Source organism: Acipenser ruthenus, chromosome 1 (genome assembly GCF_902713425.1).
Source record: "Acipenser ruthenus chromosome 1, fAciRut3.2 maternal haplotype, whole genome shotgun sequence".
NCBI lineage: Eukaryota > Metazoa > Chordata > Actinopteri > Acipenseriformes > Acipenseridae > Acipenser > Acipenser ruthenus.
Genome location: NC_081189.1, coordinates 75,997,975 through 76,025,615, shown reverse-complemented (window position 1 = coordinate 76,025,615; position 27,641 = coordinate 75,997,975). Strand labels below are relative to the sequence as shown.

The following is a 27,641-nucleotide window of genomic DNA, read 5'->3' as shown; positions in this document are numbered from 1 at the left end:
CTTTGACACTTCATGGTCTTTGATTGATTCTAATTAAGAATTTCATCCCAATCCCAATTTTTTCGTTTCTCCAGGGCATACAAAAAAAAAAAAAAAACACCACACACACATTCTAAGCAGAAGTTGCTTTGATCTGCACTGTCAAACTAGCCAATTCCAACATCATCCACTTTTCACCTCATTAAACTTTAGGGCACTTCCTTCCCCTTGCTGCTCCTCCTCTACATAATAAAGTTGACAAAACTAGTGGCGGCCATTCGGCCCATCTTGCTCTTTAGTGGCTTATTGTTCCCCAGAATCTCAAATCAGCTTCTTGAAGGATCTCGGGGTGTCGGCTTCAACATAACTGGGGACCTGGTTCCAGACTCCAACAATTCTGTGTAAAAAAGTGCCTCCTATTTTCTGTTCTGAATGCCCCTTTATCTAATCTCCATTTGTGACCCTGGTCCTTGTTTCTTTCAGGTCGAAAAAAGTCCCTTGGGGTCGACATGGTCTATGCCTTTTAGAATTTTGAAAGCGTGAAATCAGATCGCAGCGTAGTAATCTTTGTTCAAGACTGAACAAATTTTAAAAAAAAAAAAGTTTCCATATAGGTCATTTTCCATTTTGGATCTTATAGTTTCCATAAGTTTACATATAATAGAAGTCAGGCTTATTGGTCTGTAGTTACCTGGTTCGGTTTTGTCTCCCTTTTTGTGGATCAGTATTACTTTTGCAATTCTCCAGTCTGTCGGTACAACTGTCTCAAGAGACCGTTATATGATCTTAGTGGTTTATAAATAACTTTTCATTTCTTCGAGTACTACTAGGAGTATCTCATCCGGCCCAGATGATGTTTATCTTAAGAGCGCCGATTCCCTTTAACACTTCTGCCTCCGTTATGCTAAAGTTAATCAAAACTGGACAGGAACAGGTCGGCATGTGGCTCATGTTTTCAGCAGGCTTACTAACCCCTGCGAAACGTCTCTACATTTTTTACTGTTTTAGTAAAAATTAATTAATTTTTTAAAACAAACTGCCGGTAAGCATTGCGTTTATGAAGCTTGCTTTGTTTAATTCAAATGCATTTAAAAGCTACAACATGCTGCCAATATCTGCAAACGTATGCTCCATCAAATAAAACACAAAAACAACTCAGCTGGTGTATTGAAATGTCACTGCTACACACAGATGACATACGCACACAGCCCGTCTCTCAAAGGGGTACGCACCAAAAGGCCGATTGCTATAATGCTTTCTTTAGGTTTCTATCGCGGACGCTGCACTTGCTGCCAATACCATTACTCTTGTAGCCTCATTTTAATATTTACTTATTTAGCAAGGCGGTTAATTGATCCAGGTGGTTATGCAACGTTCTACTGCACCTCACAAAATGGAGCATCATACAGTTTATAAAAAAAAGTTGATACAAGAGCTAGCAGGATTGTATCTTGGGAGGAATGACAGCTGGTTACATAAATGGTTACTCAAAAGCATTACTGTTCTTGGCAAAATACCATCTCAAAAAAGGACGCCATATGAATTTGACATGACAGCCGAAGATTTACAAAACGTACTGCTCACCTCAATTGGTTACACAACTAATTTTAGGGGGGGGGTTGCACTTTCTATTTCTTCTTTCCAAGTAATTTCCAGGTTTAAAATGTAATTATCACCATGCAAGACCCTGTACTTTCAGGATTAAGGTGTTGGTCTATTCAATTGATCAACAGTGGCATATCAATACTGCCTTTGTCAATCATTTGCAAAAATACACCAGTGAACAAAGATCAATGCAGAAGGGGACATTGTGAAAAAACATTAATTTGTTTCTAATTGTATTAAAATGTTCCAAGACTTGGATCCACCACTGTTAAGTTCTATTTAATTGACTAATCAACTCATGTCTTTAGGGTGGTAAATGCCTGCATAAAAAAAAGGTAGTGCCTGAACTGGAGGAAAATATTTGAACACCAAAATCACTTTAGTTCTACAACAAATCATACTGTCATCTAACCAATTTAGAGAAAAGTAAAAACACTGCCGAGAGCTGAAAAATTCTGAGATGAAAAAGAACTCTTAAAAAGGCATGTCATATGCAGACTGGCTAAAAGAATTGAATCTATTCAGTCTTGAACAAAGACTACACGGTGATCTGATTCAAGCATTCAAAATTCTAAAAGGTATAGACTGTCAAACCCAGGGGACTTTGACCTGAAAAACAAACAAGAACCAGGGGTCACAAATGGAGATCAGATAAAGGGGCATTCAGAACAGAAAATAGGAGGCACTTTTTTTACACAATTGAGGGTCTGGAACCAACTCCCCAGTAATGTTGTTGAAGCGGACACCCTGGGATCATTCAAGAAGCTGCTTGAGATTCTGGAATCAATAAGCTACTAAACCAAAATGAGCAAGATGGGCTGAATGGCCTCCTCATTTGTAAACTATGTTCTTCTGGTCGATTGTATCGGCGAGGGCGAGAAGGAGAATCCAGCTACTAGCTAATATGGATCGTACAAAAAGGCGCTGCGTGTGAAATAAATTTCGAAAAAAGTTTAAGAAATGTGTTAAATGTAAATTATGTAATGCAGAACTTGGTTATCAGCACTGGAACAATGCTAAATCATTTGAAACTTAAGCATCCACGTGTTTCAATGGGAAAGTTGACAAAGCAAACACTGACATTTGTTTATGAATTCACAGATCCAGCACAACCTGGAATGAGAAATTAACCAAGCTTTTGTGCACCATGGTAACGGAAGACATGCTGCCAATTTTGTTGAAGGTGCTGGATTTACCAAATTAATGGTCTTTGTGGAGCTGGAATACCATGTGCCTTTGAAGCAAACTATAACCGCATGCATGGACTGCACTAAAACACTGAAAGCTACATCAATTGTGTAATTACATTGAAAACTGAAAGCTTCAGTCTGCTGTACTTAAGACAAAAAACATGCCTGTGACACACAGAACAAAATATTTCTGAAAGGCTAAATACCGCAGTTGAGAAATGGGGCCTTGTTGTTGCATGTGTTCATGATAATGCAAGCAACATCATTCTTGCCAGCATGCCAAGGTATGTGTCATGGGAGTGGGAAGCTTTTGCAATTTTTCTCCGCTAGAGGCTGGAGTGTAAATAGTGTCATGGCAATTTTTAGCAGCAGGTTTTCTCCATGATGCAAAGTTTTTGTTTTTTTTGGTTTTTTTAAATGGGGCTTGCCGTTCGTGCAATCCATTGGATTGGTTGAAGGTTAATATAGAGCACTTTCCCAGGTTCTCAAAACTGAATTCTTACACTCAAACTGAAGTTGGATGACAATTAAAACGATTCAAAAGACAGTTACATTATATACACACACGATAAACACTGGATAAGCTATTAAATGATTACATTTTTGTAATGCACAGTTAACATTTTTTAAATTATCAACCAAAACTGTACCTACCACGGAATCAGTTTTGAAAATGCTTTGCAAGTACGTGCCTCCTGTGTATGATGTAAACAAAAAGCATGCCGCCTTGGACCCAGAGCAGGACAACAGGCTTGTATTCCTGGCAAACATGTAAATAAATTGTGCACATTGAAGACAACTGACTTTATATAGTTTGTGCATCTTTGGAATTTCAAAATGAATGGTTAAACTTGGTAAGAGTGTTTCTTTTGGTTCCCCCCCACCCCCGATTTTTTTCTTTTTAAAAACTGGGCTGCACACTCAGTCTGCGTTTCCTGATTGATGCAAATACAAATCAGTGATGCCCACAGCTGATAAAAACATGCATTTGAGGAGAATTTTTGGAATCTGTTCCAAACCAGGCATCTCATTGGAACCGGGTATTTTGAGTACAATTCCGGTTATATTTTGAAAAACACGTCCGTATGTCAAATCATGGGGTTTGCATGCATTTTGAAAAAAAAACAAAAAACACACATTTACAAGAAATATCTTGTGTAAAATGATTTGGGTTTCCATTCATTTTTTTTTTTTTTTTTTTACTCTGGTAAACGGGGCTTTTCACTCTACGTCATGCAAATGAATGGGAAAGGTAGAGGTTGATATGTAAATTAGCTATGCGTAAAGTACTCGTGCTGTTTTTAAAGATTACCAGTGACATTTTGTGAAAATGTGGTTTCCATGGGCAGAGACCTGCTACACGAGTGAATCTAAGCTGCTGTAATAAAGCAAAAATACCTCGTGCCTGGCTGGTTAACGTGTTTTACTACTCTTGCCCAAATTGTTTTTCAAATGTCATTAGTCGTGAATACTGTTTCAACTAATGTATCTTACAACTCATTAATTAAATAAACTCAGGAGGTATAAAAAAAAAACTGACCAACAGGTATTGCAGATCACCATGGCTGAAAACCAGCAGAGGATGTTTTATTTATCTATCTCCCTTTCACTGAGGCAATACAGCATATAGGGGGATCAGGTGCTGCTGTGTATACTATCCTGGCTTAGAAAGTCTACCTGTCCAGACGGCTGACAGCTGCTGAGGAAGCATTCAACACCACGCTTGGCATATATACGGTAGTGGGCACCTGAAAGGGAGGTGGCGGATACTAATGAAACTGACTGAAGTGCAGCATTAGTTAGTTCCCAAAATTGGCACTGCCTGCTGTGACAGACAGGGAAGATTACCAGTGTTGCCAAGTCTCACGGGAAGAAAAAACAAAACTAAGAAAAAAAAACACACCACAAGACCCTGCCTTTCAAAACAAGCGACCCCTGTTAGAGTATGGGTTGTTTATGCAAGTTCCAACCAGCGACTCAAAAACAAGCTCAATTCTTCTTATAAGCAGACTTGGCAACCGTGAAGTTTACCTCAGTAGCCAGTTTCAATTTGACAGGAATGATCTGGGGAGGCTTGTGCTGTCAGATGATTCTCTTTCTTTTAAGTTGTGTTGGATTTACTGTTGTCAAATACTAATGATACATACAAAACGCAATCAATATGTTCATTTATGATTTCCGTTACACGAGAGTAGATGTTAAAACTTCATGTTGATTTGAACTCGGCTCTCGCCAAGAAAAGCACCAACTAAGACGTAGCTTTACAGTAAACTAATGTGATCCATATGTGTCTCCATCCATTTATGTTTCCTTCCATATGATGTAGACCTGCTCCCTTGCAGTATTTATAGTTAATAGACGCTCATTAACATTTACACATGAAATGCGTGTTTCCATATGAAACTGGGCGTGGATTTCCAGTGTGTCGTCATTTTCACAAGTAAATTAGATTTACCCTATCCCTCTCTTTTGGCCGTTTTTCGGCCACAAACCTCATTTACCCGAGCAATTCTCCCAAAAATGCACGCACATCGCCATTTCACGTGTAAAATTGACCCACATGGAAACCCCATGAATGTGTGAGCAGAAGGGTGGGGGCATCTTTATATTATTTATATATATATATATATATATATATATATATATATATATATATATATATATATATATATATACATATATACACACATACACACACACAAGCACTAGTTTCACATCTGCATAAAAACCAAATCAGAGCAAAAATTAAGTCAAAATAAACACAGCTGCAGTCCGGCAGTAGTCTCTCAATACCAACATGTTCATTATAGTTAAATGTATTTGACAGATTTTTAAAAGTCTTACACAATTGTTTAATAAGTTATTAAACATAATAGTACATAATTGTGGGCAGTACAATCAATATTTATTTGAACGAATAGATATTTTGTGTGCCCAATTAAATCGACTATTTGGAGGCTTAATTAAAAGCCCTACTGGGAATGCAGTTTATTGGTGCCCAATGTTAATCGCACATTAAAAGCTACAAATCCCATACCCTGCCAATTTCACAGATTCATCAGTGTGATGGCTACTCACTTCCAGACAGTTTGAAAACTTGTCAAACCAAGATGAGAAATAATGTGATTGGAGAAGTCTCAAAAGAAAACCGTGATGAACAAAACGGCATCAGATAGAGATATAGATAGATTATATATATATATATATATATATATATATATATATATATATATAGAGCGCCTTTCAAAGTGGACCACCATCATCTTAGTGGGGGGGGGGGGCATCAATAGATATTTTGATTGCGATTGTGGGATTTAAAAAAAAAAAAAAAAGGAAGAACCATGTACGTTTGCAGAGACACTTTTGCTAATCCTTCTAAATACAAGCACAGTATTCAAGTTTTTTTTTTTTTTATATTGATACAACAAACCCTACATACCAATCATTGTTAAGTCTCGTAAGCAAACATCACGAAGTATTACTTAACCATTTTATTCCATTCAGTGGCATTTATTTTTCTAACCAGATTAACAAATGTATTTAAAAACATGCAACAGCTATAAAATGAAAAATCATATCCTGTGTACCCTCTCGTATGCTCTACTCCCATTTCTTGTATATATTTAAAAACCACCACACTGCAGTGTACAAAATTGAAGGCATATGAAAAGAAAAGGGTTTAAAAAAATTAAAAGGTTAAAAAAAAAAAAAAAAAAAAAAAAAAAAAAAAAAGGATGTTTCGGGCAAAATCCTGTTTAAAAAAAAGTAAACCGTGCAGTAAACTTGTTCAAGAATTGCAATTATACAAAAATTCTGTGGATGGTGTCATGATTAGAATAAAATGTTCATTCCCAGAGGTCCAAAGTTCCCAGTTTGAAGAAACTCTTGATCCTTTTGTTTCAGAGCAACACTGATTGATCACACAGACTGATGTCTTCAGCAGTGTGATCACTTTTGAACCGACGAGCTACTGGAAATGCAGTGGTGTTAATGCAATTGCTTAAGTGTTCTACAAACCGGTCTGCTAAATGCTTTTTTCTATACAAAAGCCCAACAACTTTGACACTAATTTCTACACTAACTGCAAATCTCTCATTGGTTTACAGGCCACTGTAACAAACAATTTGTTACTCACATCTTCACATAATCTAAGTGGAAAACCCCTGTTGCAGTCGTTTTTACTTCTGAAAATCCACAAACCACACAATCCAGGCCGCCCAAGTGTAACAAATCAAATCTATTTTATATAGCGCCTTTCATAGTGGACCACCATTAAAGAGCCTGTTCCTGTCCCAGCAATACAATGGAAACACACCTAAACTATATCTTAGGTACATTGATGACATCTTTGGAATTTCCACCAGCTCCAGTGAGGATTTAAAACAGTTCATTCAATCAGTAACAAATTTCCACCCAGAAACAGGAAATAGTATATCTTGCATTCATAAATGTTAAGACTCACGTGTGTGTGTTTTTTGGAAATTGTGGCTTTCCGGACAATATCATCACTAAAGCTAAATCCCGCATTCCAATGACCACACTGCTGAAGACATCACAGTCTGTATGATCAATCAGTGCTATGGAACAAATGTTGCTCGGAAACAAAAGGAGCGAGAGATTATCTTCAAACTGGGAACTTCGGAACCTCTGGGAATGAACATTCTATTCTAACAATCATGACGCCATCCACAGGGTTTTTGTATAACTGCAATTCTTGAACAAGTTTATTGCACTGTGTTTACTTTTCTTTTTAAAACAGCTGAAGGGCTTTTGCCCAAAAATGTCCTGAAAATAAGCTTTAACCTTATGTACATTTAAAAACCTAATTATATTAACATGCTGTCAGTCAGAAATCAGAGAAAGTAATTCCACATAATTACCTCTATTTGAATTGGTGCCTTAATCAGTTCAGGTATTTCTGGTGTATACTGCAAGAAATTTCTTGGAATTTGATTTGTAACCAAATCTACTACAATGTCTCGGTTGTCTTATGACTAGGGATGGGAATTTCTAATAGTTTCCTATTCCAATACACAGGGGCCAACATTTGTGTATTTAAACACCTGAAAAAGAAAAGGCAAATATGTATGTGTATTACAGCAGACAGCATAAAGTATAATACGCTACAGTTTAAGTTCAGAGCACGAAGTGTACAAACAATGTCCATGACGAGATTTTTGTTCAAGTTACAGGTTACTGAATAAAAGTAAATTAAAAACAAGGAACATACCTGGTTGTACCGTTAATGTTCAGTGCAAATGTTGATGTTACTCCATCCATTCACAAAGTCAACAGTAGATGTTTTACATTGTACTGCAGTCCACAGCGTTAAAATAAATAAAAACACACACTACTTCCACGCTGTTCTCATTAGTCATTGCATTGTTCTGCTTGGCATTTCGTATGTCTTTACATTAGTATGTCAACATAACTAAATTAGCATTCTAATTTCAATGTTACTAAAAAGTTAAGCTTCCTTTTTAGCACTTGCTATATCCATTTGTTTACAAATTTAAAAACAAGTTAGCCGGTGCCGTGCACGCGGAAGCTGTTTCATGGCTGCCTAGCAACAGCGGCTGTGTGCAGTCATTACAGGGGAACTCAAGCGGGGGATCTGTTAGCATTAGCTGAAAACAAGGCAACAATTTCAAAACAGAATACGTTTACTATAGAACTTTGTTGTTACAAGCATTGCATGATTAATTATGGTCCTTGCGTTTAATATGCCAATCTCATTCACATGAACGAGCAGGGTGCATGTATTCGACTACACTGACCCATCCCTACTTGACAAATTTGTAAAACAATTTGAAATATTACTTTTAAGTACTCCATATAATTCTTAACTAAGCAATATCACGCAAATATTTGCTATGCTTACACCCTACCTTAACATTTGTCCCACCTCTGCTCACTAATGATTAGACCGCTATGAAACCAGGGCAGACTTGATTTGCCAATTGGTTAAACTGTCACAGTTCTGGCACGTCCCTTTTGAGCTATAAGTCATTAGATCCTTTTGCATGGAAGGCCTCAGTTGCAAGGCTGTGCGGTTCTTTGATGGACCCAGATTCAGTTAATGTGTTCGCCCACTGATAATGGGTATGAGAATGTAGAGATGGGAGCCCAGCTAACAAGATTTAAGTTTTTGCAGGTATGACTTAAAGACCATCATCCACACCTGGAGCAGAAAACTGACCCAAGACTGTCAGCTACTGGAAGGAGACCAATCTTTGGGAAACAAATTGAACATTTGTGAAACTGCAACAAATATTGTAATGACTAATGTTTTAGAAAATATTTTTAGCAGATCTGCAGAAGGCCTGTATATATGTTGTGTGCAGTCTATGAAAGCACATGCTGGAAGGAGTCAAACTCGGCAGGCTCATATCATAAGGCCTTAACACATTCCAGTTCTGAGAAAGTAGCTTCTTTCGTTACTTTACTTTCTTTGCTTCATGTCTCATTAAATCAACCCTAAAACTGGCAAAAAGCAAAGGTTGTCTTAAAACCTGTTGTTTCAACTGGATTTTGTATGAACAGAGAAACGGGGCAGCCTTAATTCAGTAAAATTAGCAACTGTTATACTGAAGTAACCGAATTAGAACTACATGTTATAAAATCATTTGTTGACAGAAGGGAGAATTCCACAAATTAGGGGAGTTGTGTCCAGTCACAGTTCTTCGCAATAAGTAGTGACTTTCGTTGGGAGAAAACTGATTTAATGCAATGAATTTGGAGAAGTGCTTATAATGGTGTTTCATATTAAATCAAAACAATAGTCTTGGCACGTAAACAGAGTGTCCGAATCCTGCTTGAGCAGGCAACTTTTAGAAACAGAGAGAGGTCAGGCATAGTGTGAGAATGGAACAGTTAAATAAGGCTGTTGTACTTAACATGTTTATTATAGTTTGAATTTAAATGCAAATAACTGGACTTGACACTATGCTTAGTGGTCTTATTCAAAGGCTTATGATAAACACCTACAGTTTGTCCCAATAACACACATTTGTATATGAAGGTAAACTTACCCATTAACAATACTAAAAAAGGTAATTTAATATGTGGCTAAGAGGGACATAATTGGACTCTCCTTAATATAATCAAATAGAGCTGGTGTTGCATATTAAAACACATCTCATATATACTTGTATTATATTATAGCAAAGATTCTGCGAACTTTGATCCACCTGACTTTAGAAAAAGGACGAGTTGGAAAAAGCGATGAAATCATGTTCCAATATTTTTCAGCAAATAGTTATTCAATCAGTTTTGAAAAAGGAGTTGAACAGATCCTTCTAGAATGTACCATTAAGTTAGATAAGAAATGTCAAGGTCGAGTGATAAGATTTACTTGGGACCTAATGTATTCAATGGAGGGAAAATCCTATAAAAACCTAGGTAAAACCCCAGTCAAGTATCGCTCAACTTGCTAACTACAATTTTTCAATATATCCTACACTACACTTCCATATACTGGAAGGTAAGCATATATTTTTTATCTTTTATATTGACGCACTGCTATAAGGTATAGAAATTATGTTTTAGTCTTGAGTCATATATATTGAATGTTCTAGAATTTAGTGGTAGGCGTTTAGCTTTATGCATATAATTAACCATATTTGTATTACTGTATTGAAGTACTAATGCTGTTAAACCTGTAAAGCACTGGATCTCCCAGACTGCTTTTTACTTGGGATTTATGGTGGTCTGCACAACCAACCAGTCCAATTTTTAACATAAGCATTTAATAAACCGAAAAGATCACTACTACTGCTCCGATTCGTTAAATGTGAACGTCTCCCGAGTTTAAGAGTGTGCTCAGAGCATATACATAGAGTACGTTGCGAGAATTCTTGACAAAACTACCAATTATGTCCCGCCTCTGCTCACCCATGAATGGACACCTGTATAACAAGGGGCAAATCTTACTCTCCCACTGGTTAAACCTACAAGACAACTGTTTGTCCCGCCTCAGCTCAATTATGATTGGACTGCCGCAGAGAAAATGCAGGATCTTCTATTGGGTGATTTTATATACAAAAGTAGAACTGCACAATTAAAATTAATTAATCTGCAATCAACTCTTTAGTTGATTAAAATCCATCCAATTTATTAAAAATCAGAGCAGCCCTAATATGTACATGAGTCAGTGGTTGGAAATTATGGCCTGGGAATGGTTAAAACGACATCATAGGAGGAATAGACTTAACTATTGCCACAACATCCTTGCACCACCGGGCAGGCCCACCGAGAGGGCAGGGAGGACAGGGAAATTTCCCTGGGGCCCAAAGCCTCACCTAATGAAGAGGGAACTTTTTATTTTTGTATATAAATTTTTTTAAAACTAGCCCTGCACAAGACCCTTTGCGTTCCCAACACCACATTAAAAAGAAACTCCCGTACTGCACACTGAGCCGATGTGCTTCTGTTGTGTAATGATTGTGTATCCAGGCGCTGTCAAACGCTTCCTTTCACACAATGATTTGAACTTTCACATTTTACTATACCAAAAAGCTGAACAAAAAAGCATAATATATATATTTTTTTGAAGACTTCAACTTTAAAAAAGAACCCTAAAGTTGCACAATATATACCACAGTATGAATTATTCTATTAAGATCTATAATTTGTTCAAAAAATTGTGTGCAGCAGTTTGTTAGAAAAAATTGTATTGTGTAAAATAAAGTATTTGCTTCAGCTGGTGGTAAACAATTGGAGAATGATCGGTTATACTGCTTAAAATACAAATATTTACCAATACTGGTTATTAGTTAAGAGCAGAGAAGGGATTTATTTTTGGCACGGGATAAATAAAATAGTGTATAGCAACACCATTAAAATGTAGTTTATGCTAAACACGTTTGTTAGAGGTTAAGCAAGCTTCCAATTAATGACTACTACGTGTGGAGTTTGTACAAAAAAAAGTTATTCGCTTACCTAAAAAAAGTTTGAATACTGTAAATAACTTAAACTACTTTGAAAGAGTGAGTAAACTATCCTGCTGCAGATTGAGATATTGAAACTTGTACGTGTCGTTGACAGTTTCCTTTAAAACTCATTATCAAAATACTGTATCAGTTGAAATGATCAGACACTAAAGACTCCAAGTATCATTGCTTGGTTTAGACTACAGTCGGGCGAATGTAGTACCATGGGGGTGCAGCGGGACATACCAATAATTCCCCGGGGACCAGGACAGCTCTCGGCGGCCCTGCCACCGGGCAATAGTCTCCATCTGTCATAAGATGTGAAAAAGCAGGATTGGCACAAAGCGTAACTTTCACCCTGGCTTCTGCAAAAATTAAGCCGTCTTTCGAAATCAAAAATGCTTACATCTCACCCACCTGCTTAGCGGATACGATTACAAGTAAAAAAGCTGCTTCCTATAATAAATATTTCAGCGCCGCTGAATGCAAGAGCTCAAAGTGGGGCTTTACAAGTGCTTGAAGCACTACATAAAGCCTCCAACAAGGGACAAGAGCTCCCTTTACAAATTGCCCCGCCAAGAAATAAGCTCCTGGGGAAACAATTTTAATATGACAAGCCAAAATGGCTGCCAAATAAAAAATTAAATGGTTCCCCTCAAATAGGTCCTGTAAAAATTGCAGTATAAAACTGCCATGGGACAGGTCGTGGCGTTAAAATGCTTTGGCAAGCTCCACGGCTGGCCGCTCAGGAGCTGTATCGGAGCTAAAAAAAAAAAAAAAAAAAAAAAGCAGGTGTAGCAGTGTTCCAGTTAGCCATCATGGGACAAGCTGACATTAGGAGTTGAATGCTTGGAGCAAGATTGGGGGCAAAAAAAAAAAACCATGCAGAAGCTATTTTTATATTTGAGTAACTCCCAAGTTTTGCTTATTAATTGTACTTGGTACAATTATAATAATGCACTGAAAAAGGAACATTTCTTTAAAAGTATATTTAAAAGTAGGCTAACTTGTAGAGTTAGTTTCCTATATGCAAAAGGACCAAGACCACCTCTTTAGCTGGACTCTATACGTTTCATTCCTCCAAGCGGAGTTTCTTGTTCACACCAAACCGTACAGAGCGAGGACCAAACTCTCTAAACCTGACCCACTGTGAACACAGCCTTAATACAAGAGTTCAAGAAAGCATGCTAAATACAAGCATTTAGTGAACATTAGCAACTAATATGACAGAGCAAAATACAATTTCTGGTAGTTTAACCAAAAACCTTTTTTAAAAAAAAAAAAAAAAAAAAAAAAAAAGGCAATTTAAAATATTTGTTTGACAATTACATTAAATAAGTCAGTATATATTTCAGGGCTTTAATTTAATTGTGCTGCAGGGATTTCCCCCCTATGCTGCAGCCAACCGGGGGGGGGGGGGGGGGGCCCAAAAAAAAAAAAAAAAAAAAAAACACACCACGCTATTTTACTGCATCAGTCACACCGGTTTTTGCATGCAGCAGAAAGGTGTTTCTTTAACCAGCACTCCATTTTTTTTTTTTTTTTTTTAGCTCTTTACACTCAGCCCTATTTCTGCCCGTTTTTCACAGCTTTCATTCATATATGTTTAATGACTTGATAGATTGTACTGCATGCATGTAACAAATGAAAGGCCACAATTTCCTTCCATATTATGCAAGTTGCAACAGGATCAGGCATACTATGTGGTAGAGATGAGAATATGTAAAAAAAAAAAAAAACCATTTCCCTATAAAATATATATATATATATATATATATATATTACACACACACACACAGTACTGTGCAAAAGTTTTAGGCAGGTTTGAAAATGCTGTAAAGTAAGAATGCTTTCAAAAATAGACATGTTAATAGTTTATATTTATCAATTAACAAAATGCAAAGTGAGTGAACAGAAGAAAAATCTACATCAAATCAATATTTGGTGTGACCACCCTTTGCCTTCAAAACAGCATCAATTCTTCTAGGTACACTTGCACACAGTTTTTGAAGGAACTCGGCAGGTAGGTTGGCCCAAACATCTTGGAGAACTAACCACAGTTCTGTGGATTTAGGCAGCCTCAGTTGCTTCTCTCTCTCTCTTCATGTAATCCCAGACAGACTCTATGTTGAGATCAGGGCTCTGCGGGGGCCATACCATCACTTCCAGGACTCCTTGTTCTTTACGGTGAAGATAGTTCTTAATGACTTTTTGGGGTCGTTGTCATGTTGCAGAATAAATTCGGGGCCAATCAGATGCCTCCCTGATGGTATTGCATGATGGATAAGTATCTGCCTGTACTTCTCAGCATTGAGGAGACCATTAATTCTGACCAAATCCCAAACTCCATTTGCAGAAATGCAGCCCCAAACTTGCAAGGAACCTCCACCATGCTCCACCAACCTCTACAGCCAAATATTTCACATTTTGACTCATCAGTCCAGAGCACCTGCTGCCATTTTTCTGCACCCCAGTTCCTGTGTTTTCGTGCATAGTTGAGTCGCTTGGCCTTGTTTCCACGTCGGATGTATGGCTTTTTGGCCGCAAGTCTTCCATGAAGGCCACTTCTGACCAGACTTCTCTGGACAGTAGATGGGTGTACCAGGGTCCCACTGTTTTCTGCCAATTCTGAGCTGATGGCACTGCTAGACATCTTCCGATTGCGAAGGGAAGTAAGCATGATGGGTCTTTCATCTGCTGCAGTAAGTTTCCTTGGCCGACCACTGCGTCTACGGTCCTCAACGTTGCCCGTTTCTTTGTGCTTCTTCAAAAGAGCTTGGACAGCACATCTGGAAACCCCTGTCTGCCTTGAAATTCCTGCCTGGGAGAGACCTTGCTTATGCAGTATAACTACCTTGTGTCTTGTTGCTGTGCTCAGTCTTGCCATGGTGTATGACTTTTGACAGTAAACTGTCTTCAGCAACCTCACCTTGTTAGCCGAGTTTGGCTGTTCCTCACCCAGTTTTATTCCTCCTACACAGCTGTTTCAGTTAATGATTGTGTTTCAACCTACATATTGAATTGATGATCATTAGCACCCGTTTGGTATAATTGTTTAATCATACTCCTGCCTATATGCCTACAAAATCCCTGACTGTGCAAGTGTACCTAGAAGAATTGATGCTGTTTTGAAGGCAAAGGGTGGTCACACCAAATATGGATTTGATTTAGATTTCTTCTGTTCACTCACTTTGCATTTAGTTAATTGATAAATATAAACTATTAACATGTCTATTTTTGAAAGCATTCTTACTTTACAGCATTTTTTCACACCTGCCTAAAACTTTTGCACAGTACTAATATATATATATATATATATATATATATATATATATATACACACACACACAGTGCCTTGCAAAAGCATTCGGACCCCTGACCAATTCTCATATTACTGAATTACAAATGGTACATTGAAATTCCGTTCTGTTTGATATTTTATTTTAAAACACTGAAACTCAAAATCAATTATTGTAAGGTGACATTGGTTTTATGGTGGGAAATATTTAAAAATAAACTGAAATATCTTGCTTGCATAAGTATTCAACCCCTGTGCTGTGGAAGCTCCCAGTTTACACAGATGAAAGAAATTGCCCTAACAAGGACACAATTACCTTACCATTGGCCTCCACCTGTGAACCATTAAAGTTGCTGTCACATTTTCTGGATTAAACCCCACTGTTGAAGGATCATTGGTCAGGCTGTGAATCTGAAGGAAAATGAAGACCAAAGAGCATTCTACAGAAGTTAGAGATAAAGTAATACAAATGCATAGATTAGGGAAAGGGTACAAAATAATATCCAAGTGTTTGGATATCCCAGCGAGCACAGTTGGATCAATAAATCAGGAAGTGGAAGCTGCATCACACCACCCAGGCACTGCCAAGAAAAGGTCGTACCTCAAAACTCAGCGCTCAAAGGAGACTTGTGAGAGAAGCCACAGAGAGGCCAACAATCACTTTGAAGGAGCTACAGAGTTCAGTGGCTGGGAGTGGAGTAATGGTGCGCCAGTCAACCATATCAAGAGCTCTGTATAACACTGGCCTGTATGGGAGGATGGCAAGAAAGAAGCCGTTACTCAAAAAGTACCATCTGAAAGCATGTCTAGAGTTTGCCAGAAAGCATGAGTGACCCAGCTGCGATGTGGGAAAAGGTTTTGTGGTCAGATGAGACCAAGATAGAGCTTTTTGGCCAAAACCCAAAGCGCCATGTGTGGCGCAAACCTAACACTGACCATGCCTCAAGACACACCATCCCTACAGTGAAGTATGGTGGTGGCAGCATCATGCTGTGGGGATGCTTCTCATCAGCAGGGACTGGGCATCTTGTTAATTGAAGGAAGAATGGATGGCACAAAATACAGGGAAATACTGCAAGAGAACTTGCTTCAGTCCGCTAAAAAAAAAAAAACTGAAGCTTGGGAGGAAATTCACCTTTCAGCAGGACAATGATCCCCAAGCACAAGGCCAAAGCAACATTGGAGTGGCTCAAGAACAAAAAGGTGAATATCCTACAGTGGCCCAGTCAAAGTCCTGATCTCAATCCCATTGAGAATCTGTGTCGCTATTTGAAAATTGCGGTCCACAAGCGTCGTCCAACCAACCTGAACAACCTGGAGCAAATCTGCCAAGAAGAAAGGGCCAAAATCACTCCGACACTGTGTGCAAAGCTGGTACATACTTACCCCAAAAGACTTAAAGCTGTTATTGCAGCAAAAGGTGGCTCTACCACATATTAATGTGTGGGGGTTGAATACTTATGCAAGCAAGATATTTCAGTTTTTTATTTCTTAAATATTTCCCCAACATAAAACCAATGTCACCTTACAATAACTGAATTTGAGTTTCAGTGGTTTAAAATATCAAACAGAACGAAATTTCAATGTATCATTTGTAATTCAGTAATGAGAGAATTGGTCAGGGGTCTAAATACTTTTGCAAGGCACTGTGTGTGTATGATTATATGGCCAAAACAAAAAACCCACACTGCACCAATAAGTCTAGCTGCTACAATGACACAGCAATAGACAAAGCAAAACCTAAGCTGTGAACTCTGTCACAGGACAGGTTTAACTTCAGGCGATCATCGTTCCGGCTAGGAGTACTGCATACACACACTGAATGTTTTTGGAAAGTCCCCGAGTCTGTACTTTTAATACAAGTCATAGGTGGCTTTTACGGTGCCCGGTACTAAAGATGGTTACAATTGAACGCAGTGCAGACGGCAGTGTTTTATATAGTAGTATAAAAGCAATTCTACGCAGCCCACCAGCTAAGCAAGCAGTCTACTGACAGGGCTGCATTTATACGATCATCTCACAGCCTTCAAAAAGGTAAACATACGCTTCATGAAAATGCTATACAATAACAAAAACAATAAGAGGTACACACCAGAAATACCTGAACTGACACAGGAACTTCCAACATTCAAATTATGCAAGGTATCCATGGCTTACTGGTAGCTGTCAATTTAAAAAATAAAAATAAAAAGTATACTGCTAGAACTGTATGTAGTTCAGTACAGAAAAGGCGATATGGTACAGCACTGGCTACAGCAATCTAGGATGTCCAATGAAGTCATAAGCACGAGCGTTCCCAAAGTCATTTGCGAGCCACTGTTACACTCAAATAAAAGGCTGTTATATTCCACAATTAATATAAAAAACAAGCAAGTATTTGTCAATTTTGCTGCAGTGTAGTAGATTACCTCAAATCTGCATGCTTGCATCCTTCCCCCACCCCGCTTTTTATGTTTCAGCTTAAAATGTTCAATATGTACTTACTAAGCACACATTTATTACAAATCCATGCAAGTAGCACCAAATGGCACAACCAGTACCAATGGCATATCTTCACAGTGTTACTCCTAGAATTTCCACATGTACTTTAAAAGGAAAGTATTAAAGAAAAGCAAGTACAGCACTGTTTTGCAGGCAAGTATTCCCCAATTAAAACAGTTGAAAATACATGCCACGTCAGAAGCACTAGTTTACTACTAGTGGGCCGACACTGCAGAACGACGAGGAGAGTAATGAAAGCAACACTACATTAATTACCTTACGATTTCATGTACGTGCCTTTAAAGGAAAATGACACTGGCTGCGAAAGAAGGACTGCAACTACTGTCATCTGATAAGCTTACTTGACTTGAAAAACGTCTTAAACGATGCAAGCAAATCCCTACTTGGTTTGATCGAATGAGTAGTCGCCTACATCAAGCTTCAATATGAAAGCTGAAAATGTATTTCAAACTATTATATATATATAAAAAATATATATTCTAGCCTACTTCACTGAGGTACAAAACATGCTTTTGTTATTTTGAAATACCACTGCTTCAGATTACCAGTGTTTATAGCAATAACATTTTATTTAGAGTTGGTGTTGAACTTATCCATTCATGGCTCTGCAGCAACATGAACCTACTAACTTCCATATTTAAAAAAATAAACCGTATGCCCCCCCATGAATATAATTTAATAGAGAATAAAACACAAAACTAAAACTACCTAGCCTACATTTAATTATTTTTTTGTAGTCTCCAAACTGCCCCTATGTTCCTGTAGGGCGGTCTTCAAGAGAAGCTGACCAATAATTTGAGGCCGTTTTCATTTTTACACACCGAATGCCGGTAACTGGCATAATTTCCCTATATTGTAAACCAACATTAGATGTGGACTAAACGACTTCTGTGTTTTTTTGCACAGTCCTTTCCTTCCACAGCGAACAATAGAATTCTATGCCGAACCCGACCTTGTTTAAAAGCCCAACGGTTGTATCAGCAGAGAGCAGGAGATATTTTAATTTGGTTTTAAATGTTTCTGAAATTGGAGGGTAGTGGCGAGATGTATCTGTTGTGTCTAATTTAAACATTGCATACTTGCTAGTAAGTTTAATATATTATAATTAGGGCTGTCAATCACAGTTAACTTCTGCGATTAACGCGTAAATGTTTTTAGAGATTAATTTTAACTAGTGTTAATTGCATTGCTGTGTATTGAGCCTTTCATTACACCGTACTTCAATCCCGGCCACGGCAACATTGTATTGAGTGTTCGAGTGCAGTTACTGTTTAAATAGAAAGTTAGTCACTGAACCGCTTAATGGAGCAAAGCACTAAAAATTAATGGGATTTTTTTTTTTTTTTTTTTTGACGGCTCACTGGACAGAAAGACGCTTACTTGTCTACTGTCAAAGCGAGTTCCAGTATCACACACAAGTATATCTAGTCTGCTGTGTGCTGAACACGCCTTCATGTCTCAAAATACACTAGCAGCTCTTCTGCTACAGACAAATTAAACCCACCAATTTCAACAGAAATGCAGGATCGCTGCAAGCCCATATCAAGCGAAGTATGATCATGATAATAAACAAGTTAGGCTACGTTGCTCTTTTTGCGCATAGTCTGTAAAGCCTAACAATTGTTAGTTTGCAGTTTTTGGATATGATGACTTTTTTTAGTATGTTCTCTTCACAATTAACAGTTCATTTCCTAGAAGTGCTTACTATAGCTACATATTTATAATTATTTTAAAAAAAAAAAAACTAAATTTCAGTTCAATCACATTTAAAAATAGATATCCTATGTATTATGTTTTCTGATCTCTGTATGCTGCTGATCAAGCTTGAACCGCACATTTTACTGTGCTGGTTGTATTCGTAATTTCTAAATTATTGCCCCTAGTACATTTGTGGTGGTCTCAGTGGGTAAATTTCCTGGTTAAATAAATACATTTTTAAACACTTATTTACAGTTAAGGATAATAAAAATAGCATCAGTAATAAAAACAAATTAAAATTCAATGGATGTAGTAATTGTAACAATTTAATATGCGATTAAAACCAAGATTAATTTTTTAAATCGTGAGATTAAAAAAATAAGTAATCGTTTAACAGCCCTAATATTAAAATACATATATATCTATATCTACACACACACACATGCTGAGCGAGACTTGCGTGGGGATTTCTCAGATGGCTTTTGAATAGTGCTACTGCTTGCCTCTGGAGTTTTCTTTGTTCTAAATAAATACCACAGTATGCGCCAATTTTTCTGTAATTCTTTGACAAAACAAACAGATCGAGTGATTTAAATGTTTCAGTTATATGTTGACATTAATTGTTACTATTATGGCGTAGTAATATTAATAGATCAGCTAAGTAAGCTGGTCTATGATGTCATAGCCGTGCAGTAAGAATTATTACTGCACAGTCATGTGATCTTGTTCAGCCAATCACAGCACTTAATTTATCCAAGCCATTTTATAAATACCAATATTCAATGTAATGTTTATGGCAAATAAAAGAACAAAATGTGTTACAATCAAAGTCTTCAGGGACTATTTTCTCAGTGGAAGGATGCACGATTTATTTTCCTTAAAGCTACAGTGCAATTATTAAAAAAATATATATATATACGCGAAATAACCCACGACAGGGTGTACGGCAAGACAATTCTTACCGCACTTCCTGGGTGGTTGAAGACACAAGCCTCAATGCACCCAGGGCGTGCGGTAAGAATTGTCTTATCACACCCCCTGTCGTGGGTTATTTCTTACAATAATTAAAACATAATCCCTGAAACGCAACACTTACCCTATAAAATAAATCTGGTACCGTCTGGCTAAAGAAGTCACCAGCAGATTTATCAAAGATTCACGCTGGTTGACAGTCCACCAATTGTCTGCATCTTGACAACAGAAAAAAAAGCCTCCCAGTGTACAAACAGATAAAGGGCATTGAATTTGCGGGACACACTGTGTCAAGTTACACTATTACAAATACTATTACTCCGTAGAAGAAAGGAAAAACAAGGTAATAGTACAGTACAGCTAAATAAAGCAACAAACACTTATTCGTGCTACTTACATTTTGCCGTACAATACATAACTGATCTTCACTGTACAAGCAGTTTAACATTACATATTTACTAGTAATGGTGTTGGAAATACTTAAATTCTGGCACCTAGGTTCCTAAAAAAACACATGGACAGAAACACTACTTGCAAGTGATTGTTATTCACAACTTAACTGGGCACTGGTCTCATCTCTATAGACAGCCATTATGTTATTTCAAGACTAACAGTAATTATGCATGACTGGGATAAAAAAAATAACTAAAAGAAATGTTACTTTCATACTCTTGGTATGTCTACTCTTACAAGAAGTTATTGCCATCAGTCCATCATGAAAACAGCATCACCTCATCCAATGGATGTCCATTCAATAATGGCAAAACTTAAGTACAAAGTTTTCCTCATATCTCCAGCTTAGTGGTACATGTTAGTGTTATTTGTCTAAGCTGTTTATATACACATTTAAAAAGTGTGAAATGCAGACAGTTGCCTCCCTATACACAAAAGGTCAGAGGTTAAAGTGTAGGGTGACATTAAAACGCGGCAATATTTGTAGCTTCCAACAGACTGGTTTAAATATAGGCCTAATCCTCAAATTGATTTGTCCATTATTAATACATGCACATTTGACACTTAATTGATAAAGTAGGAGGTCTGCATGGAACAAAACAAGAAACAAATGCCTTCACAAATAGCAAATCAAAAAAAAGAAAAAAGGAGAGCTAATTTCCCCATTAAAAACTCTCAAACACTGATTTGAGCACCATTCCTAGGAGGCCACCGAGGAATGAGCATTTTGGTTTCTGCAATCTGCAGCACTTGCCAATTCTTATCTGCTTTTGTAATAAATGTAGGCCTACACACAATACACCAGAAATCTACAGATACTGTACAATGCAATCATGGTTAAAGCATTATGTTTTTTTTGTTTACTGTATATTGCTAGCTGCATGAATATAAATCAATTTGTTTAATGTACTTTAAAAAGCTTTGCCAATTACTTGACTACAGTTATTAGAAAGATTTATAACAAAATGTATGTTGCACTAAACAAGCGGTTACCTTACCTATCAAATGGATTTCACAGCAGAAGCAGCCGTCTACCACTACTTTTGTTTGTCAACGTGATATTGTGTTAATGTTGTACAATAGCCAGTCACAATGCTATGGAAAATAAAACAAAAAGTAGTAAATTTAATGTATTGCACACACAAGACTTCATACAATGAAAACGTGATTAAGGCATCTTAAATATGTTGTTTAAAACACATCTAAATTTAAGTTGACACTGAATGCTTATACTTGCTTAAACTGCAACCTGCCAATTAAGTCTTAACGAGCAACCCGTTTGAGAAAGGGCAGCCAATTAGAACAATCACTTACTCGCTGTAGCAGATTGGTGGTACTGTCATGGCAACCCCCCCCCCCCCCCCAAAAAAAAGGTTTATTAACAAGTTGTCAAAACAACTAGCACTATTGGAGTGAGACGAAATGAGTTAATTTATTCAAATTAGGTTCGTGTTTTCCAATATAATTGAAATACCAACTTACTCAAATATGTAAACAGTGGTTTAACACACAGTAATTCACCCATATTTCATTTTACTGTAAATGTTACGTATTTAAAGTCACACGCAGATCAATGTAATCCAAATCATCCAAAGATAAATAACAAAAGCAATAAGTATCATTACGATTACATACCAATAAAAAAAACGCACACATTAGTTGTTAATCTGGTCACTGAATACCGAAACAAAATCGTCACGTGACTCGTTTAGGAGGAGACTGTGTAACCGCGCCCTCACCCCGATTACGTGATTATTTAACTCTGCTGGCAACTATCGGTACCTCTGATTTAGACAGTTTAAAATTGAGACGTCAAAAAAATATAACATACAAGTTTCAATTACATTATAAACGGGTACGTGCACCCCTGTAGCACACCTATTAATCACAATACTAGCAGTACTGACGCACACATCCAGATCACCATTACACGTGCTAAACGAGCAAGGTCACCATTCACAAAGGAAAGTTAAATTATTTGGTGTTTCCTTTTGAATAAAGACTGGAAAGAACTTTGCTTAACAAACACCAGACAAACTGTGAAGGCTAATGACTAAAAAGGAATTATATTTAACTCATTAACACACACATTATATATATATATATATATATATATATATATATATATATATATATATATATATATATATATATACACACACACATACATACATATATACACACATATATATATATATACACATATATATACATATATATATATATACATATATATACACACATATATATATACATATATATACACACATATATATATATATATATATATACACACATACATACATATTATATATATATATATATACATACATATTATATATATATATATATATATATATATATATATATATATATATATATATATATATATATATATATATATATATATATATATATATATATATTAGATTTAAAGAGAATTGAATGTGTGGTTACCATGGCATCAAAAGCCTAGAAATACCTCCAATGTTTGTTTTCAAACACTTTCCCTTGACAAAGGTATGTTAAATATATCGAAACGTCGGGCAATTGGCTTTGAGCAAAACTAAACACACACACATTATATATATATATATATATATATATATATATATATATATATATATATAAATTCTTTAAATACATATGTATATCTTACACTTCAGAATGTTCGATTAAATGTGGTTTGCCTAAACAAGTTGGGAAATTCAAACCCCACACAAAGCATTGTATTAACTACTGTAAGCTTGTATTCGTTTTTACAACAGGGAATTAAATATTCTATGTCCAACAGCATGCCTTCCAAAATAAAAACTTACTCTGTCTATTTACAGGCCTGTCCTTTCCAAGCCTGACTGAATAAAATGTCTCCCGTTTTGTTTTATTTAAACCCATGCACACTAACAAATTATGTTTCAAGCAATACATTATTACATCGCATGTCCACGTACATTTAGACCAAGCTTTAACTTTACGTTCGTTTTACAACTTAAAAAAAAAATGCATTTAAATTATAACACTACACAACAGCCAAGTATAACCCAGGTAAGTCGGGCGTGTCCTATACACGTCGTGTAGTATTACAAATAATAATGTTGCATACCTTAACTGATAAATGCAGATTTGTAGTTGTCTCGTTTTGTTACTGTAGTTTATTAAAACTACCTGTAACCCAGCTCCGTTCCCCTTCCAACTCTTGCGCGAACCCTAAATCGTCTGCAATGAACCGGGGGCCCACTGGCGGGAAACTAGCTGTATTAATTGACATTCTAGGCAGCCAATCATGCTACAAACGAGAACGTTCCAAATGGAAGTGTTCTATTTCTAGCACACCAATCGTCGAACTTAACAATATGCATGTGTTGGCGTTTAAAACACACACACACACACACACACACACACAATGAGAGGTAAGGAAATTATGCCGTTCTTATGTCGGTTGAAGTTACGCAAATTTATCGTAGTAATACTGTCTCACAATAGTTACGCTTTTTCCACATTACCAAACATCTTCAAGCTTTAAATCCAAATTCAAATAGTACCGGTAAAAGAAATTGATCTGGAAGCAAATATTTTAAAGTGCATGGTTTGCCGAATTCCGCTATATAAAAAAAAGAAAGAAAATATAATCCTAGACAATTTAGAGTCGCTAAATTTTAATTAAGACGCGGTGTTGCATTTTGCCACTCTAAACAATCCATCAATTGAAAAAAAAAAAAAGAATGGTTTTCTAATTGTTTTCTGAAGTTTAAATTAAGTTGCAAATTGCAGTATAATAAAACGTCACAAAAGGGCTTATATACACCTAGAAAAAAAAAATACTTTAGAAGTCTGGACTTTATCTTGTCGATGGTGATTTAGAAATACATTACCCAGTCCCTGCTCATTGCATGCACACACGCTACTTGCCACTTGTCGTTACAAAGGTACAACCTCCATACACAGATTAACATCGATATTTGTATTTATTTATTTATTTATTTTACAGTAAATGGGCATATAATGTATAGACACACGTGTAATATTAGGCTATTTGCAATGAGCAACTACCGCAACTCTAATCTACTGTCCTGCGGTAGGTGGGTAGAGTAGCTCTATAGAAGTAGTGCTGCACCCTTCACAAAACTGACGTGTCACTGAGGTAACTAACAAAAATATCCATGCACCAGGCCGATTAGTTATTTTCTCAATAGTACATGTTCTTTTCTTTGTTTTTAAGCTATGCTTAATAGAAAGACAAACCATGGCAAATACTTTAAGAATCCCACTATTGCCTAATTCACACAATGTTATTCTACATACTGTAACCACACCAATTCAAACCTAACTCCTATAGTAAACCAGAAAATGTGGTACAATGTCACTATATGTTGATACGGGCTCCTTCCCATTGAGTTTGCATTTAGGTAGGAAGGCACGTACTTATTCTTTTCTGCAAGGTATCACACACACCCACCCATTGTAATGTCTGTTTCATTCCTGCAATACTGCTCTGAAACAGCTGAGAAAGTTGTCTGTCAATATTACCAAGATAATACAATTACTACAGTCTCTGTGTAGATTTATATTAATCGAATCTTGTCAGATTCTGCTATCTTTTGTAAAGCTATCGCTTTAAACCCTATACAGTGTGTATGGAAGCAAAGCCTCAAATAAAGCAATCCGTTGATCTTACTGGTTCAATTCCCAGCACATGCAACATCACTAAAAACTACCTATAGCATCCTTAACGCGTTTCTATTGCTGTATATGCAGGGTACGTCTCACGCTGTGACAATTATACTAACGAGTGTGTTAATGCATGCATACTGTACTTTGGTGCAGAATTTTTACATACCATATCAAAAGTAACTGTTTCATCTGGAAGTATTAGCATCACACAAAAATACATATATGTAATTGTGTTTAATTTAAACATGCCAACATATAATACATGTAGGCTACAGATTTGAGTCAGTGTCATCTTATTACAAAGTAGATGTCTAACTAGCAATAAAAACAAAGAAACATTTAATGAGGTGTCCTTACCGTTTATATAGAAAGTTAAAGACGTCCTTACTAGGAGAGCTAAAGTCACAAATGCCACTTAATCTCATACACAACTGAAAAATGCTATTTGCATCAAGCCTTTGCAAGATCGACTCCGTAAACTTGATATTGTCGCAAACAAAAAAATTAGAAAGTATAAGAAAAAAAAAACATTCACTAAAAATAAAACACTAGTGTTTCTTAATAACAACAATACTAACATAAAAGGGAAAGGTAACAACTGAAGAAACAAAAGAAGAATCAAAGAAGGTAAAAAAAAGAGCCGGCTTCTGCCTCTCTCTCTCTCTCTACAGGTTCACAGTACAAACAGGCGACATCACTAAGTAAGATCTGAAGTAAGGAGGAGGTTGTCTTTAAATGGAAGGTGGTCCTGCCCGTAAATTTATAGGGCCGTATCACAGCAGAGCTATACCTCTCCGCACTAACAGTGCAGCATCCTTTCAGTCTTATTACAAATTCTGAGAGCACGCATGTACGCGGAAGTATACGCCTAGGGATCGATCGATCCAGCCTGTTTATATGAAGGACTCCATCGATTGGTTGTATGATGACTTTTGGATTCGTCTTCTCCAACAGCCCCAAAATGCGATTGGTTTGGTTGTTTTGTCAATCATATAGATCTTGAGAATCACATCCATATAGGTTGAAGTGTCAAACAAAGCTTCCCAAGTGAAGAGATGAGCTGTTAGAGCGAGGTTGAAGTCAGGGAGATCACTCTGTCTCAGCTGATACAGAAAGGATAAGCAATAATATGGTGATGCGGGCAGTGGAGTCTAAGACAGAAGAGCACCTATAAGATTGAATATTATTTGTTTCTGCATCTGCTCTAAAAATAGAAATAAACACATATCACCAAAACAACGCCGATGAAATGATTTCCATGAAAAGAAAGCGATCGTCTTAATGTAATTAAGCGATCTGTCGGGAGCTAATGAAGGGCGTGTCCGAAGTATCCGAGTGGGAAGCTAGACACTAGAAACATACAATTCGTGTTGTAAATGTGCTTGCTCGTTTAAATAAGTGTAATCGAAATCATATGTGTGTCTTTAATTCTTAACTGCGACATTCGGTTTAAATTAACCAAGTTAACATTTCTGAGCCCCCGAGATGTTTGCATTAGTCTATAGTCATTTTAACAATGAAACATTTTTTTCTCCAAAGGTCATCTATGAATAAAGGCAGCTTGGGTCCTTCAGGGAATTCTACAACATGTAGTAGCTGGTTATATGATACTGCCGTGCCCACCTCTGTTTGCATGTACACAGGAAATGGTGCAAATGAATGATTTACAAACATACTCGGGGATTCAAATCGGTGTACCTTGAAAGTGTCCTTGACTGATGTTTATAAATTATTCAATGAGCAGGTTGCTGAAAATAAGATTTTACTGAAGAGAACTTGTTTCCTCAGCTGTCTTCATTCAATGGTTTTAATATATAAATAGCTGATGCCGACCGACGAAAATGCATTTTTGTTTTGAACTGCAGCACTGTTGATAAACCAGCTACACAATAATGTTCGAGTGTATTCTAAGATACCCTTTTCAGCTGTAATCTTAATTGATTACAATGGACATTAGAAAAGCAAAGGTAATTTAGTAATCAAATATCTAGCAGTAACATATGCATACCGATTGTGGTAAAACTACAAATGCGGGGAGTAAAGTTGTTTTTACCCAGCCAGTCATTGGTGAAAATCTAAAAGCTTGCATGAACATTGGACTGGCTTGCATGTCACACAAAAAGCAGATCGTCACCTCAAAGGATTCCCCTGTGATTTCAAAATATAAGTATAGTTCATTAAATAAGTTGTCTCATCAATAACCACCTTTACAGTCAGCCCGGTTTAGATGCAGGAGTCCTGAAGATCACATGGTTGAATATCAAAGCCCCCAAGTTTAGATGTTGTATGTATATAGTTATAGACAGTTTTGCGTGTATTAGTTATAAAGTGCCATCTAACTAA

General features: G+C 36.8%; 1 protein-coding gene across 12 annotated transcripts in view; it reads right to left on the bottom strand.

Moving 5' to 3' along the window:
- Positions 1-26,035, bottom strand: part of LOC117420917 (ELAV-like protein 2) — a 76,236-nt gene extending 50,201 nt beyond the window's left edge. For 2 of the 12 annotated variants that reach the window (XM_034034677.3, XM_059029931.1), the window contains exons 1-3: positions 23,731-23,978; positions 21,626-21,722; positions 20,299-20,392 (exon numbers count right to left, since the gene is read on the bottom strand). Coding sequence is in view for 2 of the 12 variants with exons in the window: in XM_059029906.1 (XP_058885889.1) it covers positions 25,656-25,723 (68 nt within the window). In the remaining 10 variants the exon portion in view is untranslated. Of the gene's footprint in view, positions 1-20,298; positions 20,393-21,625; positions 21,723-23,730; positions 23,979-25,655 lie in introns of those variants that run through there. The other 10 variants (XM_059029928.1, XM_059029938.1, XM_059029906.1 and 7 more) reach the window with 8 other exon arrangements.
- Positions 26,036-27,641: the final 1,606 nt, after the last annotated feature.